Source organism: Perissodus microlepis, chromosome 14 (assembly GCF_051167445.1).
Source record: "Perissodus microlepis isolate ML-2025 ecotype Zambia chromosome 14, ASM5116744v1, whole genome shotgun sequence".
Lineage (NCBI taxonomy): Eukaryota > Metazoa > Chordata > Actinopteri > Cichliformes > Cichlidae > Perissodus > Perissodus microlepis.
In genome coordinates, this window is record NC_140474.1 from 11,411,449 (window position 1) to 11,431,708 (window position 20,260).

Consider the following 20,260-nt stretch of genomic DNA (forward strand, 5'->3'; position numbering starts at 1 on the left):
ACATGATTATATAAATATATATCAGTCTTCTTTTTTCAGCTGTTCCTTTTATTTAGGGGTCACCACAGCAGATCATCTGCCTCCATTTCACTCTACCTCTAGCTTAAAGTGGTTGTAGATCACCTGCACATTAACACCGGTAAGACAACGGAGATGGCGGTTGACTTCTGGAGAAAACCAACAGCTATCATACCAGTGAACATCATTTTTGGACATATTTGGACATCAGGGTGGCGGACAGTTACAAATATCTGGGGGTTCACCTTAAAAGTAGATTGGAGTGGTTTGATTACTGGTCCAAAGCTATGTACAAGAAGGGTCAAAGTTGGCTTCTGGGTCTTTTGGATCGTGCAGGACATTACTGAGGACTTTTTATGACCTGGTGAGGTCTATTGCAATTTTTTATGCAGTTTTCTGCTGGGGAGGTGGCAGCACGGAGAGGAACCAGAAACAACTTAATACTCTAATGAAGAGGGCCAGCTTTGTCATGGCCAGTCCTCTAGCCGCAGTGTAGGACGGCCTACCATACTTGTGTATGTATTATCATTCCCACTGCACTTTTCATACATATATTTTGTTTTGTTTTTTAATCTCTGTGATGTGTCTTTTAGTGTATATTAGTGTGTGTGTGTGTGTGTGTGTGTGTATAGTTCATTTTCTACAAAAATGTTTTAGTCTTGTATTTTATTGATTTTTGCATTTTTAAAAGTATTAGCTATTTTGTAAGTCTTGTTTTATTTTCTGTTTTTATTGTTTTCTAATATATAATTACTTCACATTTTGTCTCTGACCCTTGTGCTGCTGTAGCAAGTATATTTGCCCAATGTGGGATTATTATAATCTCTATATATCTAGCCGTAATATAAATACCAAATTATTTTACATGTATTACATATCTTAGTTAGTTATCGATCCTCCTCATAGAAAATATCTAAGGGGAGTATTGAGTTATCTGAGCTCGATTAGCTGTGCCTTCACAATCAGGGTCACTTGCGAGCTTTGAAAAATAGATGGAACCTAAACGTCGAAGCTGTTATTAAGTTTCATTTAAACGTAATCCTATGGACCGCCTAGCATCTTTTGCAAGTAAGTTTTAGTAATATGTCACAGATACACGTATCCACTTCAGCTTTAAAGTGTTATCATCTATCATTTTTGGGGTTATTATCTCAGGTTAGCTATAATAAGCTAGCTCTGCTATGCTAACATTAGCGTTAGCGTGCAGCGATGCTAACACGGTGTGTTAACTACTTTAACAGCCTTTAGTGCCTTTTGTTATTGAGCTGCGGTGATGAAACATTATCATACATTGTGCTTTAAAGTTAGCATGTGTGGTTTAGCTTAAAGCTCGCTGTAAAGCCTAATAAATTGAAATCTGCAGTCTTGTTTACATTGTAAGCTTATTTCATGTAAAGAAATGTCAGCTGATTTCTTATACAACCCTACCTGGTGACTTAAAGTGTTAAAATCACGTGATTTCAGATGACCCCTCCGATAAACCGCCGTGCAGAGGTTGTTCATCGTATCTGACTGAGCCTTATATCAAATGTGCAGAATGTGGACCCTCACCTTTCCTGCTGTGCCTCCAGGTGAATCTGTCACAAAAACTGTTAAATTTACCTGCAGACAAACCCAGTCCGACTGAAACTAAACATTTTGTTTTCCTTCAGTGCTTCACCAGAGGATTTGAGTACAAGAAGCACCAGAGTGATCACAAATATGAAATCATGGTGAGTGAAATAAAAAACAAACAAACAAATAAAATCTTATCCAGTGTGGCTGTCTTTCAACATCAATGTTCATCTTTCACCCCGTTATGCAGACGTCAGATTTCCCTGTGCTGGAGCCTGGGTGGACGGCCCAGGAAGAGATGGCCCTGCTTGAAGCTGTCATGGACTGTGGCTTTGGAAATTGGTTAGTATTTTCTAGTTGTTTGGTGAGATTTCCTCATAAACTACATACACATGTCCTTATTTCTTAAAAAGCCTGAATGCTAAGATTATGGCATGCAGTCCAGTTTCCAGAGGTGGGGGTACAAGCTAAACAGGTTATTGGTCTGTCGCAGGACTAACACAGAGACAGATAACTGTGCACACTCACATTCATCTACTGTCACTTTAGAACAAGTTAACCTAAAAAGAAGTCTCTGGACTTTAGGAGGAAGCCAGAGTATCTTGTCTAGAGTATCTAGACAAATCAACAGAGGCACAGGGAGAACATTGCAAAATCCACACAGAAAGGCCTTATTTGGCCTGTGGCTTCGAACACAGCTTCTACTTGCTCTCAGGCAGCAAAAATAACCACTAACTATTTTCCAACATAAATGTTTCATTTAATGGCAATTGCATGTCTTTAAGCTAATTTTTCAGATCATTGTGCATAAAAAAAGCTCTAAACATCTGTTACCGACAGTAACAAAGATAACAAGTGAACGTAATGTTGCAGCGAATTTCTTGTTTCCTTTTTGTCTGCAAACTTCTACACAGTCAGGAGTTAAGCAAGCAAACTTGGCACATAGGTGTGTCTTAGGAACCTGAAAGTTCTTATCTATATCTGATATTACAATGTTATGTTGCCTAGGAATCACCTAAAAACAGACAGTACATGTTGGCCTGTTTATGCTGTTGACTGACTGATGTACTTAATCAAATTGAGAAAAGTTTTAAAGAAATGTTGGGATGGGATGTTATTTTTGTAAATAAATAGGAAATAAATATTGGACTGATTGTATATTGATAGAGCAAAATGTAAATGGTAAATGGTAAATGGCCTGCATTTGTATAGCGCTTTTCTAGTCCATAGGACCCCAAAGCGCTTTACACTACATTCAGTCATTCACCCATTCACACACACATTCACACACTGGCGATAGCAAGCTACATTGTAGCCACAGCTGCCCTGGGGCGCAATGACAGAGGCGAGGCTGCCGGACACAGGCGCCACCGGGCCCTCTGACCACCACCAGTAGGCAAACATGGGGTTAGTATCTTGCCCAAGGATATTTGGCACGCAGCCAGGAGGCAGCCTGGGATCGAACCACCGACCTACATAAATGTATCTACATCTATGTATGGTTAATGGCCCACTGTCTACTATTGTATTACTACACCTGTCAGCCTGACACAGTCCACCCCTCTTCTGTGTTTAAATAAAAACTGGTATGCAAGGTTTTGTTCAACCAAGTGCACACCCGTATAGTAAATGAGGATTTTAGAACATAACTTTTCATAATAGTTGCATATTTATGGCTTCAAATCCCACTTGCTTAAGTACATTTAAACAGTTTTTTATCAAACATTAAATGTTTGATATAATCTTGAAATACCGTAAGCTTAACTCAAATGATGTAACATTGTTACTGTAAGGGTCACAATTTGGAGATGTTGCCATATTTGATTTTATGATCTACTTTTCTCAGTGTGATTAAGTTTATCAGTTTCTCAACATCATGAATTGGCCAAACAGTACTGTAGCACAGGCCTTTATTAGTTGTTATAAAACTATAATTTATAATTATAATTAAAATGAAATTATAATTAAAACTATCAATTATAGAGCTGGCTCCAGGCTAGTGCTATAATGTTGACCCATGTAGAGTTAACTGTCTTAACGGTTGCTACAGCTCAAGTTGCCCATCAGCTCGAAGCTGTTAAAACCCTTCCACGCTTTCATGCACAGGGAGAGAAAAACACGAGGGAGGAAAGGCTGAACAAGGGTCACAGTGCAGTCACCCATGTTTGAACTCAAGCTCACTAGTAGAAGAACTAGAATATCAGGAGGTGGCGTCCTTCTCCCAGAGGGTAGTGATGTGCCAGCTGATGAATAGATTAAGGTGTAGATGAACTGTATAGTTGTTTTTTGTGTAATGCATTGTAGGTTCATATCCATGTATCTTGCAAACCCATTTTTTTCCCCCTGTTTCTGCACAGCTTTCAAACTCTGATGATAAAGAAGTTGCTGTTTTTCACAGAAAATGTAATTCATAAGTGAATGAGTGAAACAAATCAGTTCAATTCTGACTTCTAATTATGCCAAGCCTGCATAAGACTGAGACCTATTCCTATAATTCCTGCTCTTTTAGCACACTGAGTTTCATAGCCTGGAGGTTGAAACTCTTGAGTTGGTATCACCACTCTGCACCATTGCATTCACAAACTGTTCTGCTTGCTCACAAGTTAAATATTAATTGTTTGACTTACACGCCTGGTGATTGAAACTCAAATGTTTGATTTGGTGATGCCTTGAAAACAAAGATTAGGTTTTAGGACATGGTTGAAGTTTCTAATGAAGAACATTTTTTGGTGTTTGAACCATACAGTGCCATAACTATAGCCTTAGTTGGCTAAAAGTATCATATGAAAGCCTACAGTTATTTTTGATCTGTTCCTTCTCCCTGCTTGTCTTCATCAGGCAAGATGTTGCGTATCAGATGCGCACTAAAACCAAAGAGGAGTGTGAGAGCCACTACATGAAGAATTTCATCAATAACCCACTCTTCTCCTCCACCCTGCTCAGCCTGCGGAAAGCAAAAGACTCTCGTGTTGCAGAGGGCGCTATTCCTTTTAAACGTAAGGACCCGCAATGTTTACTTCATTATTAAAAAGTGTTTAGATTAAGTTTGATTGTTTATTATTATTATTTATTATTTAGTTTTATTAAATATTATTCCAGGTTTCATTATGGGCCTTTAGGGCATCTAGAAGAAAGTTTAACATATAAAATTTGAAGCCACCGGCCTGACAGTTGGGCAGAAGCAGTTGGTGACTGAGGATCGTGTCTCATTTCCTGGCGGGCTTCAGGTCTCCATCTGTCACAGTGTTGACTGCTCCACAAGCATTTTAACGTCTTATTCTTGCATCATTTGACAAATTCAAAGTAGAGACAGACGGTTGTTACGCATCTGATTTTATAAAATGCACAAAATTTGGAGGTGGTGCTCTTTGTTGATCTTTACATTTTTAAGCTTTATCTTGCTAAATTTTCTGTGATGCCACAGCGAGCGACGATCCCCCTCGGCCCACATTTGACTCGGTGCTGTCTCGCGACATGGCTGGATACATGCCTGCCAGAGCCGACTTCATGGAGGTGAGGGAACACATTTGTCCTGTAGCTGATTGTGTGTTTGGATGCATGGTAGCGCTAAAGTGCACAGAATAAAGGTATGTGTGGAAAAGATAAAGGTGGCTCATGAAGCACTTAAGTGGCAAGTTACATGAGTTCATTTTTAATCTGTTATATTTGTTTTGTTTTGGCCTTTAAAACACAAAAAAGTGCTATGGAGCAGGTTATCATTAATCTTTCCCTCATCCCGGATTAGTCTCCCAGTTCCTACTGCCAGAAAACTTAACCACAGCATGACGCTGCCACCACCATGCTTTACTGTAGGGATGGTATTGACAGGAGCTTTCCTCCAAGTTCTGGGCATATGTAAAAGGTCTATGAATCTTCCTGTTGTTTGATTTGCTGTTTAATATTGATAGCCTTTTCCCTTATGTGTCCATTCTGTTAAAGGAGTTTGACAACTATGCAGAATGGGATTTGAAAGATATTGACTTTGTGGATGATGATTCAGACGTCCTTCGTGGTGGGTTACATTTTGTTTTATTGACAACTAAACAACAACAGTGTGAATCCCAGCATTTACATTACAAAACCTATGAACTGTGTTGCACATGTTCTTGTTTTTCAGCACTGAAGCTTGCAGTTGTTGATATTTATCATTCAAGATTAAAGGAGAGACAACGGAGGAAGAAGTAGGTCTCTTTTAAATTATTATGGGATGAAAAATTAATTCAATGTAATGTAATGACTCCAGTGTGTCAGCAGGTGGCATCATAAGCCTTTATTGTGGAGCCTCAGTTTCCACAGATACTTCATTATACTTTCAGGTTGAATAAATGCATTTCATACTGTATTAAAATTAACAAGGCTAACAATTCCAACATCCTATCTACACCATTTAAATATTAATGATTTCATTACGCTAATACATTTATAACTTCTACCGTATTTCCCGGACTACAAAGCGCACCTGAATATTAGCCGCACAAGCTAAAACCAGGGGAAAATCCTGTTTTGTACATACATTAGCCGCACCTGACTAAAAGTCGCAGATGTTTCAATGTTGACTTATCATATGTAAGAGAATATGCACAAAGGGAATTGTCAGGAAAGAGATGGCTGTTTGGAGACACACCCCTTTTATTAATATTTTGAAAAACAAGTTATGGGTACATATTTGCATAACTTTTTAGGTATATGTACAAGTAGCGGTAATTACAAGTACGAAACATGTACTGTGCTTCATAAATGAGTAACAAATGTAGTACATAACAATAACCTACAGCACACCAGAAAAATAGATTCGGACTACCTTTTAGGCTCAGGTGCAGTGACACGGCTTTAACAAGAAGAAAAGTCAGTCATTCACCACCATCTTCCTGTGCACTAAAACCACCAAAGTCCTCTTCTCCAGTGTCGGATACGAACAGGCTCAGGATGGCTACGTCAGCCACTCTCAGCTCCTTTCCTTCGTTGTCACTTTCAAAACCAAAGAAATCCTCGTTGTCAGTGTCAGAGTCAAACACCCTCAGAAGGGCCGTGGCGGTGTCCTCCTCTCCATCATGCAGTAGTCCAGCCCTTCGAAATCCGTTGGTGATCATGGATGTTTTCACACTTTTCCACGCTGTCAGATTCCACCGGTGGAGTTGAGCATAACTTGCTTTTCGCAAGTTTATCGCAGCTCATCATCCACGCCTCCCGCTGAATGCGTAGCGCTACTTTGAAGTTTGTTTTTCGCGCTACTTGTACAGCACTATGTTTCCTGGCGGATGGACATGTGACCAACATACCACTCTTGAACCCCGATACTGTGTGTCTGATCACATGCCCTTCCGCCAGGCAACGTAGTGCCGTACAACAGCGGAACAAACAAAACAAATCGTCTTACGATATGACAAAAATCATGGACAATCCATAGAAAAGCCGCACCTGACTAAAAGCCGCAGGGTTCAAAGCTTGTGCAAAAAGTAGCGACTTATAGCCCAACAATTACGGTAATCTAAACCTTATTATTTTCTTAAAAGCTTTTTAAAGACACGAATCCTGAGAGGGATTGTCACAAAGTCAGCAGCGTGATTATAATTGCATATTTAAGCCTTTTTCAGGCTCTCATTACAAGCCGCAGGGAGTCATTCAGGTGCAACTTACAAACTGCGGGAACTTATATTCAAACCCTGAATATATTTTTGGAAATTGGGAAAATGTGTCTGTCCCCCCGGTGAACGATGTGCATGCCAAGCTGCTTGACATTTTGCCCAGTTTTAGTCGGGCATGGAGAGCATTCTCACCAGAGGAGAGTTTGGAAAATGTTTTGAAGCTCATAGAAAATGTACTGTGCACAGTTTACTTGTAGCTAATCAGAGAGGCTACCGGGATCACACCCCCAGCTCACGCTCGTCTCACAGTCCACTGTAAATCCCAGTAATACTCAGTTCTGTTGTATGTATCTCACATTTATTGAGTTAAGTTTGGTGGGTAGAAAAATATAGACAACGTTGCATATGTAGCAGCAGTTAAAGCAGTAAACAGTAAAACCCATTGTACCTAATAAAATGGCAACTGGTGGTTATCATTAGGTACTGGAAAGCCCTCAAATTCAAGTCACTGTGGGCTGCAGGAAATCACAATGACTATTTTTCTGTATTCTGATAGTCAGCTGATGTAATAAGAAATTGAAGTCAATTTTAAAGGTTTCCAAGGATATTAATCTGCCTTTAACACATTAGCTGTCATTCTTGGACATACACGGACAAGCGTTGCTGCAGCATATCCGTCACTAAATCAACTTTTAACGACTTCATGCTCCCTGAGCACGCTTGGAATGGCATGTCTGACTAGGAGGGAATGAGTGTTTTACAGCTCCCTCATCTGTCCCTGAAACCCGGTTTTATCTCTGCTAACTTGTAGCTTGTCAGAAAAGCTTTTTAGATCAGAAGTTGAGCTCTGCCCCTGAACCTCAAAGCACACTTTTTAGCATAATTGCAGGTTTTGAGGGCCTAAAGGCCATTTAATTTATTCCCCTCAAAACAGGCCTTTAAATAGTCATGAAAAGCCTTGAGCTTAATTTCCAGGCATCCTAAATATTCCTCCTTCATTTGTCAACAGGGCTGTTGGTTTTAAAGTGTTTCTGTGTGTGGTTGAAAAAGATGTTGTGAAACTCAGACGTGAAAGTAGGAATCTCCTGAATGTGTCACATTTATTGCTTTTATACTGTTATAAGTCAGTAAATTCATTTTCTGTAAGTAATTATTATAATATATAGTATTATATTATACTATTATAATAAGTTATTGTTCCTAATTTAATTAACATGGTAAGTTAATTCTGCTTGTTATTAAAAGCTTCAGTGTATTAATGCGTAATGTCGATGCACTCAGTGTCCAGTTTGTTGGGTACAGTGCAGCTGGGACGTCTTCACAAAGATCAGCATGCTCAGTTTTTGTTGCAGATTACTTTACAGAGGATTGATTCAGCTCTAGGATCAGTTTGGAGAATGTCGTTTGTGGGCTGTAATGCAGAACCTCATTATGATGTAATGTGATGGACACGAGCACACCAAACTACAGCCCTCAAAATGATCATATAGTTGATATATACTGTATTTTTAACTTGCCAAAGTGTAGCGGAAGTCAGAAAATAAATGTCTACATCCATGTCTTTGTTTCTTTCAGGATAATCCGAGACCATGGATTGATCAACCTGCGGAAATTCCAGAGTGAGTCCTCTTTTGAAACACTCTTGGGCTTGGCTGCGACAGTATTCATAGCAGCTCAGGGAGACATGCAATATCTGGCAGCCAAATCGGCACAGAGGGTTTCTATGGATGCATGCAAATAACTCCGCTGTAATAACCACCATTAACCTCCACGGCCCCTCTGGTAGCTGATGTGTGGCAACTGGCCGCGCTTGTATTTACAGCGAAGGGTACGAATAGCCTGCGTTGGCTCGAGTGTGCCGCGGCATAATTGCGATCACAGTGCGGTGAGCTTTGCTGCCATAATGGCTGAAGTGTGTCAGGAGAAAGAGAGCTGTTTTTATTGATCCACCCGTTACAGGTTGGGTTTCAGCGAGCTCAGTAACGTAATTCTTTGCATCTCTGGGGTTTTTTTTCATTACACAGCGAGAACTGCTGTGAATGGATTTGTCCAATTAGAGCGTGTCTTTTTAAACTATGTGCGACCACCCTGCCCTTCGTTATATCTCCATGTGTTGCTCTGTGAAATTGTCTGTGGTTGGGGAGTTGAAGAGTTCTCCCCTCATGTTTTATTTATGTATCCTCCAGCCTCCAGTTAGCCCTCCTTCCTCTTTTTCCCTTATCTCCCCAGTCTTTGGAGACAAAAGGGAACTCAGAGTAGCTGTAGAGCTGCAGACTGGTTGTCATGGAGACTGTCAAAGATTGTGTGTGTGTGTGTATGTGTGTGTCACATGCAATAATGGAAGCAGTATCTGAGCCCAGGAGGCTCACGGTATCATGTCTCAGTGACTGCTGGAGGCAGAATGACCAGCGTTGTTGTTTCAGGACAGCGATCTGTTTGACGTCCTGTAAGAGCTCGCCTCTCTGAATGATTCAGGTTGCGTTGCTGTTTGCAGTCAGAGTTTTGTGTGCCGATCATGTGAAACCACACACAGGTCCAGCATTGATGTCTCCTCGGAGATATGAACATTTTTTCTTGTGTTGCTCAGAGCATGACTTCATGTGTTTAGCCTGAGATGGCAGCTGATAATTAGCTCTCGCAGGCTGGAGTCTGACGATGGAATTTGACCCTGACACACACACACACACACACACACACACACACACACACACACACACACACACACACACACACACACACACACACACACACATCAGCTTTCCTCGGTGGCTTTGACACTTGTCTGCTACTCAGCAACACGGGCAATGCTTTCACATGAGCACAACAAGCGCTTTCAGAGTGAGAGCTAAACATGTTGAATACACAGCAGTGGGGCGTTACTGTGACAAATCACAGGGACAGGGTTGCTGATTCTGTTTAGTTTCATACATTTTTTCTTCCTGTAGTGCTTCTTGACTACACTTCCAATTAGAAAAGATAGGGGACCAAAACTAAATTTAGAACTGTTGCATTAAAATGATTGTTGGCTTTGAAACTTGAATCTTTTGGCCCCTTTTGATTGCACTGTCAAGTTAAACCATCGGCTGTATGCTAGCAGGACAGTTTGTCTGTATTCAGCATTTATAGCTGAAGAAGGCACGCTGCAGCTTTGTACAGAAATGTGCGAATTCATTTAGGCTGTTTAGATTTGAATTAGGTACGAACACCAAATAGTCATACACAGAAAAATTGTTCAGGTTGTTCAGTCTCCTCCTCCGACTGATGAAGGTTGTCTGTGTGGAAATTACTCAGTCTCAAAACACTTTTGTAAAGTGACAGACTGTGTGCAAAAACAATTAGTGAGTGTACCGCCTCTGTCCGACCTGAGCAGTCTGGAGGTGAAACTGCCTTGAAACTCGCCATTATTTACTTGTCTGTAGACAGGGGGCGGGGCAAATTAAAAGAGAAACCTGAGCCCTTGACCCTTGAGATGAGGGTTATGCAGTGGCTCTGTTATTGCTGTGAGAATCATTTTTCCAAATGGTTTTTGCTCACTTGTCTCCTTGGAGTGAAGAGTCACTGCAAATCAATAAAGTTGATTTGAGTGTTCACCTTAATACTGTGATTAAGCATTTCTGTCCTGGTCTCTACTGTGATGTAATGAAAATGATGTGAGTCGTTTGCTGTGGCATTTGCGATCTCCAGATCTCATCCCTGCTGAACATGTAGTGGACAGCGGTCGCGCCGTCATCGTAAAAGCAACAGATAAGGGGGAATATCTTTTTATAAGGTATTCCATCTCTCCAGTAGAGTTTCCGAGACACAGACAATCAGTCATGCCCTTTACTATTTTTACTATTTTTCATCTTTGAGTTCTTTTCTTTTATCTCTACCACCGTCCCGTTTTTGGAGAAATCCTTTTTTTTCTTGACAGCCCTGAATATTTTTGATCAAATACTGATATCATTTTATTACAGCCAACCTTAAACAAAACAATGTTTAATTCATTGTTCTTCAGCACATCCACTGAGTTACAGATGAAAGCACACAACAGGTGTACGCTGATGATGTGTGGTGACATTGACAACCAGCAGTCTGAGGGAACCTTTAAGTTGCTTTAAAAAGCTCCCGGGACTACAGTTCTCAGGAATTTTAGGCAAAATGTGTGCAAACCCATGGGACGTTGAAAGTGTTCTGTTGCCATATTATAACCCAGCACAGTTTAACTTTTTTTTTAACTTGTCACCCATGTTCAGCTTGTAATCACAATTATCTAAATGTTTTGAGGGATTTTTTCCACTTGAATTTTTTCTATATATTGCTAGTTCAGGACAACTGTTGTCTCACGGTGCTTTATATTATGATATTATATAAGGGGCGATCGTGGCTCAAGAGATGGGAGTTCGCCTTGTAATCGGAAGGTTGCCGGTTCGAGCCCCGGCTCGGACAGTCTCGGTCGTTGTGTCCTTGGGCAAGACACTTCACCTACCGCCTACTGGTGATGGCCAGAAGGGCCGATAGCGCGATATGGCAGCCTCGCTTCTGTCAGTCTGCCCCAGGGCATCTGTGGCTACAACTGTAGCTTTCCTCCACCAGTGTGTGAATGTGTGTGTGAATGGGTGGATGACTGGGTGTGTAAAGCACTTTGGGGTCCCTAGGGGGAACTAGTAAAAGCGCTATACAAATACAGGCCATTTACCATATATTTTCAGTTCAGTGTTTGTCGATCCCCAGGATATGACAGTCACATATGGGGAGAAAGAAAAACTCAGTTTTAACAGAGAGAGACAGCCATCTGTCACAACCTTTTGGGGAGAAGGATGAAAACAAATGGGACAAAACAAACTGAAGGAGACAAAAAGTGCATCAAAGGAAGTCCCGAAGCACTTTTGCTGAGGTCTGTTTGTACCAACACACCTAAGCAGTGGTTCAGGTTAGCAGACCCCCTGCAGACTATAAGCTTTATCAAAAAGGAAAGTTTAAAATCTAATCTTAGTAGAAAAGTAGAGATGGCATTTGTTTCCATAACTCAGAGTTCGTCAGACCCATTCTGCTTTTGGAGATTCTGTGAACCACGTGTAAGCCTGGAAGCTCAGAGCAAAGAACTCTGTTGAGATGATATGATGCTATTAAGTCTTTAAGTGATGATTATGTCCGTTCATTCAGTAAGTTAAGATAGGAGAAGGATTTTAGGGGCAGTAAAATGATCTAGTGTCACCTCTTAGATAGAAGGTTCTCTGTTTAAATCTACCTGCTGGCTGTGGACCTTGTTTTTTCCCCAGTAAGTCAATTTCCTTCTACAGGCCAGAGACATGCATGTTAGGATACATGGCTGTAGGTGTGAATGTGAGGATGAATGGTTGTCTGTCTCTGTCGTAGCCTTGTGAAGGAACGGCAAACTGACCAGAGTAACCCTGGCTCTTGTGATAGCTGGGATGAGGTGTTGTGGACTGTGAGTTTAGAAAAGGTGGATAAAATTGTGTTGTGTTTTTTTTTGTTTTTTTTCATGGAGCAACAGCGTTGGATGCTGTTTTGGAAAAACAGAAAAACAAGAAAAACACAAATCTGTCAGGAATGCAACTAAATAACTGGAACCTAATCAAAAAACAACATGTAACGTGTTTTGCTTTTTTGTTCTTTTTTAAAGCAAATCTGAAAATTATTGGATAACAAGGTTTTAGCATTAAAAATCTAATTTAGATTAAAGAGCTGCTACTTCTTGCTTACAGTCAGTCAGTCCGTCCCGCAAGGGAAATATTGTGTTACAGCAACAGGATCAAGATTAAAAGTGGTACAGTCTACAGAAAATAAACAACATAATAAAAGTGCCACGGGTGCACAGAGAGAGCCTTATACTGTGAGAGAGTGCAAACATTTCATACATACAACAGTGGTTAAAGAAAAACAACCCCAAAACAACAAGAGCTAAGTTAACAAAAAGTAAACAGTGAGACTGAGAGATGTGCAAGAGAGTAGTGTAAATTGTAGTAATGAATATGTAAAAAATTAAGAAACAGTTGCAAGAAGGTGTAATAAAGAAATGTGTGTGAAATCCTTTTGCTGACAGGTGTGTTCACCTGTCAGAACAAGAACGGTTACTGTACAGTTAACCCCTACAAGAACATGAATAAATGATGGTAACTAACAGTATTGTTACTTCAGGGCAGCTATGCCATAAGCCTTACATTGGGTCGTGGTCAGATAAATCTGTTAAGCACTGTTTGCATGGATGCTGAGAGACCATACAGGCCATTTAGTAGCTACAGGATGCAAATTCTCCCCTTGCACCAGCTTCAGAGAATCATAGCGGTGCATCTACAGGGTGACTGTGATAAATGTTGGTAATATTTACATGCCTATATGCACAGCATTGATGCAGAGCTGCAAGTTGACGGCTGTTCTCTGGTGGTTAACTGCAAAAAAGAAACCAAATTACTTCACCTAGAATGCAGTAAAAAACCCAAACTGCTCACGTCTAAAAGTGTCTGCTGGGGATATTTTTCTTTCATATTTCTGTTTTATATTTGTTTGTATCTGCCTGCCTACTCACATCTCTCTCTCTCGTCTCTCTGTCTCCGGTAGTGCTGGAGCGATGCTACCCAAAGGAGGTGCAGGAGCTGTATGATGTCATGAGAAGATTTGCCAGAGTGGTTGGACCAATTGAACATGACAAATTCATCGAAAGTCACGCATGTTAGTATCTGGCTGAGTTCACATGGCAGGGTTACGTGCAATTTAAGCAACAGTCACAAACACAGAGAATCGATTTGACCAGTTTTTGCCACACTGTCTCAGCATCGCACAGACGATCGCAGCGTCAATGGAGGTTATTTTTAATCTTTGTGGGAAGGTAATGCCAGACCCCTTCCTGTTTTTCTCTGAGAGATTCCCACGTTTCCACTATGTCTGTGTACAAATTAAAGAAAATTCTAACACGAAATGTCTTCATTAGTCAGCAATGCTTCTTGACACAGGCTTATCAAGTTTTTGAACCTCTGCTGTCATTTGGATATCTCTTAAATTGGCATCTCACAGACAGTTGCAGTTTCCTGGCAACCAGCAGGGACTCCAGGAAGTTGCAGTTCATTGCAAAGAAATAGTCAAGCACCTACATGTCTTTAAACAGCAGATTTTTATTTTTACACTTCACATATATTAATGTAATTAGTCAGCTTTGGAAGTGCTGACTGGATTTTTTTCTTTTTCTTTACATAACTGTTGGACGGAGCCTGGCTAGCTGTTTCCACTTGTTTACCATCTTTATGCTAAACTAAGCTAACTCTGCTCTGGATGCAGTTTGACAGCCAGCACACAGTTAGATTAAACATGTATTAGGTTGGTTTCAGTCTTCTTAAACTTCAAGTTGAACGCTAATCCTGCTACAAGAAAAATCGTAACTAATCTTTGGAACAACCAGGATTTCTTAATCGATTGATTACTCGTTAAATGTAGTATAATCAAAATCACTTTCACAGTTATTGAGCAACACATTCTGGCTGCTAGCTCTGCACAAAACTGGTGAGCTGTCCAGGATGTACCCCTGCAGCTGGGTTAGGCTCCAGCACCCAGTGACCCTGCGTTGGATAAGTGGAAGATAGATAGACAAACTAAACTGATAACGTTATTTTTTGAACCACACTAATTAGTCAGTCATAGCGCAGGTTACTGATTTCTTTAAAAAAAAAAAAAAAAACTCAGGATACTAGAAAGACCTGCTCTTATGGTCAAGGACTTACGGTTGACGTGAACCGTGCATCTATTGCAACAACTTTTTCAGGACTGCAGACAAATCATTGCAGAGCTGCACAAAGCTAAAACTACACTGTTAATTGGTTCACAGTAGGACAAAGTGTCCATGCATGAAGAAAATTCAGGACTGTCCCTAAAGGTGGGCGTGCTGCAAAGTTCACAGTGAGAACAAGTCCATTGCTTAAAAAGGAGAGAAAAAAAAACACCAGGATAACATCAAAGCCTGCAGGATTCTCTACAGTCTGCTGAAATCCGTGTTCATGTGTCTGTGAATGAAAGCAGTCTGCAACAGACCAGCTGGATGTCCCATAACAATTCCTTGGCAGTGTCCTGAAAAGTAGTGCACACAAATAAAGCTTGTTGGGGCTTTGCTGTCCCTGTTTGTATCTATTGGATCAAAAGAAATCGGACACCAGTTCATAACCCGAAGTTCAGGAGAGGCTAGGTGATACAAAAAAGACAATGACCTAGATAAACAACAATAAAACAGTTCAAAACTGGAAAAATTAGAGTCCTGGGCAGCAAACAGGTTGCTGGTTCAGATCTCCTGGTCTACTGCAGCCTTTCTCTGTCGAGTTTGAATACTGTGCATGTAGGTTTTCTGTGTACTCCGGCTTCCTCCCACAGATGTGCTAATCTGAATATGAGATACTAAAAATATGTAATGGAGCTTGATGCTTCTAAATGTTTTTTTTTTTTTGGGGGGGGGGGTTACTCATGTCATGAAAGTCATAAAAAGTCCAGTAATCAATTCAGACATTGATGTTTTCTTTTGTGTCTTTCTCAGTAGTCCTCGAGCCGTCCAGTTCCCAGATGTTGATTTAATTTTTTATGAATGCTGTATGAAACTGTTCTGAGAAGCACAAAATGCTTACTCATTGTGCTAAATGAAATGTGAGCTGCAGCTGTGTGAAAGTGAGTTCAGGGATCTCTGCAACAGTCTGCACAGGTTTGCTTTTAACTGCCTTCATCTCTCTCAATCTCTCTCTCTCTTTGTTTCCAGTGGAGTTTGAGCTGAGGAGAGAGATCCGCAGGCTGCAGGAGTACAGGAAAGCAGGGATCAAGTCTTTCTGCAGTGAGTCAAGTTTGACCTTTTCTTTCCCTCCTCCCCTGAACAAAAACTTTTTACATTTTAAAGTTGTGTGCATAAGCAGGAAAATGTGTTTATATTCAGGCTTGCACTTTATTTTTAGTTCAGTTCAAATCAATTATTTTTTGCTGCACCAGCAGAATACTCACAGTGTTTGGATCATTTTTGGAATTTTAATCTTGGACCAGCTTGTTAATGTGTGCCACGGAAAGACTAAAAGTGTGCAGGCTCCTAGGGCTTTTCTTTGGTATGTGGACTGTTGATCCAGCAGAGTAAGAAGTGTGAGGGTGTTAGCTTGAACTGTGCGAAATTGTAAAGGACATTTTTGGCAGTTTCTGATAAACAGCGTAGCAGTTTCGAGTCGCAGCCCTAATTTTGTACGCTCTTTGTTCACCTTTCTGTGCAATAGGTGCCAAGGTGTACGAGCGGGTGAAGCGAATGCGTGAAGACGAGCGGAGGAAGAGGACCATGCTGTGTGACGTGCTGCAGTACATCCAGGATGGCAGAGCCTGTCAGCAGTGGCTCAGCAAACAGGCTGCAATGTAAGGCTCTAAACTCCCCGCTCGTAGCCCAGCGTGTAATAGAAGGGCTGGTGAAGCCGCGCTCTCCGGAGACGCTGACCTCTGTCATCACTGCCAGCACCGGTCATGCTGAGATGAATCGAGCTGTATTATAGAGCATCTCGCTTACACCACAGTCTCTGCTGTATTTTTAGTGCTTTTAATGGGTCGCTGCTCCTCTTGTTTTCATCCTTTTCTTTGGATGTTATCCAAGTTCTTCCAATTATTCTACCTTTTTAAAAAAACCTTGAATGCTATGATTCTTCTTTTCTGGCTGATGATTCTGGAGTGAGAGTAGTGAACAAAAGCCCAGGGATGCACTGCTTGTGTGTGTGTGTGTACATATATAAACATGGCAGCCAAGATAATAACACTTTTCTTAATGATTGCAGAGATGCTGGAATCACTCCAGCTGTCACAACAATCACAGTGTCAGGTACGGCGTTTCTTTCCACCTTTCCTTATGTATTCTGTCCTCTCCGTGGCTCCCGGCACATTAATGCAAACAACTTCTCCATTTATCTGCTCAAAAATAGCCCCCTGCTTGCATATTTTTCTAGCTATTTTTGTTTCCCTTTCAAATTAACTGCCTTTCCCTAACCTCCAGAGCACAAATGGGACGCACACTCCCACATGGCTATATTTACACAATTTGCACAGCGTAAATATTTGTTCGCCCGTCTCTTCGATGCAAAGGAATTAACTGCATGTTGCCAGGCTGCTATTATGTTCTCTGAAGTGTGGGCTAACATTGTGGTGCTGAATTTCCATTTGACTGTAGAAATTTTTTGCTCCACAGCAACAGGTAGGCGGAGCGCTCCACCTCTCAACCTGACCGGACTGCCGGGAACAGAGAAGCTCAACGAGCGGGAGAAAGAGGTAAAGATATGGTCACGCAGATGGAATAAGGGTCAATATGCGTTAAGTCGTGTCTCATTAGTCATCTGCTTACACATCTATGTCAACAACATGGCCCTGGCCTCTCTTAATGACTTCCCTCTGTCATGGTTTGGGTCTCCTATTTGGACAGTGGTGTTGGGAATCTTATCAGAAGTGATGGAATTATGAACACAGAAAAGTGCAGTCAGATTTGGATCCATCGTGGAATACTGTCTGAAAGCATGTGATTGGCTTAATTTTTCCAGCTTGACAATGATGCCAAATACAGTGCCTTTGGAATAAAAGCATGCCCAAATTGGAAAAATACATAAATCACTGCACGTATTTTATTAGAAAAAGGCAAAGAAATGAGAGTTGGCTCAAGACTTTAGCACTGTATTTACCGGTGTGTTTGTTTTTTAAAGCTACTCCCTCCGTTTCTAAACCCTGTGTTTATTTTGTGGTTGTAGCTGTGTCAGGTGGTGCGACTGGTACCGGGCGCCTACCTGGAGTACAAACAAGCTTTACTTAACGAGTGCAGACGGCAGGGCGGGCTGCGGCTGGCGCAGGCGCGGGCGCTGATCAAGATCGACGTCAACAAGACTCGCAAGATCTATGACTTCCTAATCAAAGAGGGTTACATCACCAAGGCGTAGGAGTGTTTGACAACAGTGGGAAGTTCGATCGTGGTTAGTGTTTAGTTTGTTTTTAATCTTGTAATGTTGTCAGCTCAAGTTTTGTAAGACGTTCAGATTGTTGCTGCTTGTTATATTATAACATTTGTTATTGTGTGTTTTAGTTTAAATGTACTCAAGTCTTGTATAATTGTGAGAAGAACAGGGGATTGTATTAAAATGATGTATTTATTTCTCCTGATATAAAGTATTAGAAAATGACCTGATGTACATGTTGATATTTTTAAACTGTAAAAGAGCCGCTTGGATTAAAATTCTTGGTAACTTTTTAGTTTACTGTAGGTTTGAATTAATAAGCGGATTCATTTAGTGAAATTAGGAACCAGAGCACCATTTGGTCATAAATGTGAGGCTTGTCGAAACCATACAATTCAGTAAATTTTATAGTAAAATTATATTTATAACATGAATATTTACTTCAAATCTTTTTTTTAGCTGTTTTTGTACTTCCTAGTGGAGATCCGTTTGCATTTGCAAAAAACAAGTGATGAAAGGAGCTCTTTTATGAAATGAGTGGTTTTTCAGGGCTGCTTATAGAGCAAGGTAACTGTTTTTTTTAATCAGATGTTGGTGTGAGTGGTCTCTGCCCATTTAACTACTCCTGGAAAAACACAAAAACTATTCTAATGATTGTCTAACCACGTCTTTCTTGGTTTTTACTGAGGTGTCAAAACTTGTCATTAAGGAAGAAGTCATCAAATGCTGTTTTTATGGGGGAAAGAGTATAAAAAGAAAACATAATTTCATTGTAATTTTTTGGAAAGCTGCAGAGGTGAAGATTGTATAACTGGCACAAGCCACATAACTGCAGCAATGAGGGTTAAAATGATAATAAGCAGCATCCTCTTCAGGATGTCATGGCTGTTAGATTGGATGTAGTTTTAATTAATGCAGACAATAAAATCAAAGTCACTCGATTACTCAGCTGAACCTTCCTTCTGTGTATCAGTCAAGTCTCCATCCCACTGAGACCTGAGCTTTTGTTTGGGGTTGATTTTTTTTATTTCACCTAGCTATTTGGGGATTGTTTGTCCTCACATGGGGACAGTTTAGTTTAAAGTAAAACACAATAAAGCTGCCGTTATTTGACAAAGTATAAAAGACTTTATTAAGCAGAATGAAGTATAAGGTGCAGAAATATAAAATTTTAATGTCCCCATATGAGAACTTGGGGTGTCAGGAGGGCATGGGGGGCACAGAATAATATCTTTAGCCTGCTTACAGTTGCATCTTCAAGCCGCTTGGCAACCCAAATCCATGTCACCACCTCCTTTTTTTTTTAATGCTTACACATACAAGGTTATACCGAAACAGACTGGTAGGTCACAAAAAAGAGCCTTACCTCCAAATATAAATTACTTCTAATTGAAATGATTATCTTCCTTTTAATTAAGTTGGATCTGCTGAAATAAGTTTGAGGCAAACTCGAAGAAGAGAAACCACAGAAAAGTGCAGAGTCAGTCTATGCAAGATTGATTTAATTTTGCAAATAGTTTCATGAACTTCAATAAAAGCTAATCAGAATTTATTTCACTTTAGAATTTCTCATATAATAAATACATTATTGTAGATTTCTGTCAACAGTTATACAAATAGAAAGAACAATGTCCTTTGTCATATCTTTAAACTGGTTCATGTATCTCTGTGCCAGAATTTAATGGGTTCTTCCTCTGGCTGGTGTTCCATCTCTCTACCCAGTTACATGATCTTTGGCTCTAGATTTTGTGATCTTTCCTGCTGACAAAAAGCACTGAAAGTATACCTCTGCTTTTCCCTTGGCAGAGGAATGACGAGTATATTATTGAGAGGCATTCACACCTCATTGCCGATTCTTCAAATTGAGACCGAATACTGCTGAGTAAGGGTGAACGATGCTCTTCTCTGACGCAGGCAAACGGAAGCAGATATTTCAGTCTTCATTTGTGTGGGGCTCGCTCATGTGTCTTGGGGAAACTGTGACGAATGTATTACAGACAGGAGACCGCCGGCCTCTGGCAGGCTTATCGGAGCAGAGAGCAACTGCCGCATCAGCCTCAGCTAACGGCCTGATTATAACTGCAGATTCAACCTTTGATGACTGCGGAGAGGCGTCTGTACTGAAATGCAGAAAATTTAAGAGGATGTGAAGGAGAAAAAACTTGTTACACCTCC

The 20,260-nt window shown here is 40.6% G+C and overlaps 1 protein-coding gene across 1 annotated transcript; it reads left to right on the forward strand.

Moving 5' to 3' along the window:
* The first annotated feature begins 961 nt into the window (after positions 1–961).
* tada2a (transcriptional adaptor 2A) lies at positions 962–19,026 on the forward strand. The gene is made up of 15 exons (XM_084950832.1): positions 962–1,086; positions 1,483–1,589; positions 1,671–1,730; positions 1,823–1,914; positions 4,411–4,568; positions 4,997–5,085; positions 5,512–5,584; positions 5,690–5,753; positions 8,733–8,776; positions 13,719–13,829; positions 15,889–15,960; positions 16,385–16,517; positions 16,928–16,971; positions 17,335–17,414; positions 17,885–19,026. Exons 1-15 carry the CDS (start codon positions 1,062–1,064, stop codon positions 18,068–18,070), a joined length of 1,338 nt encoding a protein of 445 aa, XP_084806958.1. The 5' UTR covers positions 962–1,061; the 3' UTR covers positions 18,071–19,026.
* Positions 19,027–20,260: the final 1,234 nt, after the last annotated feature.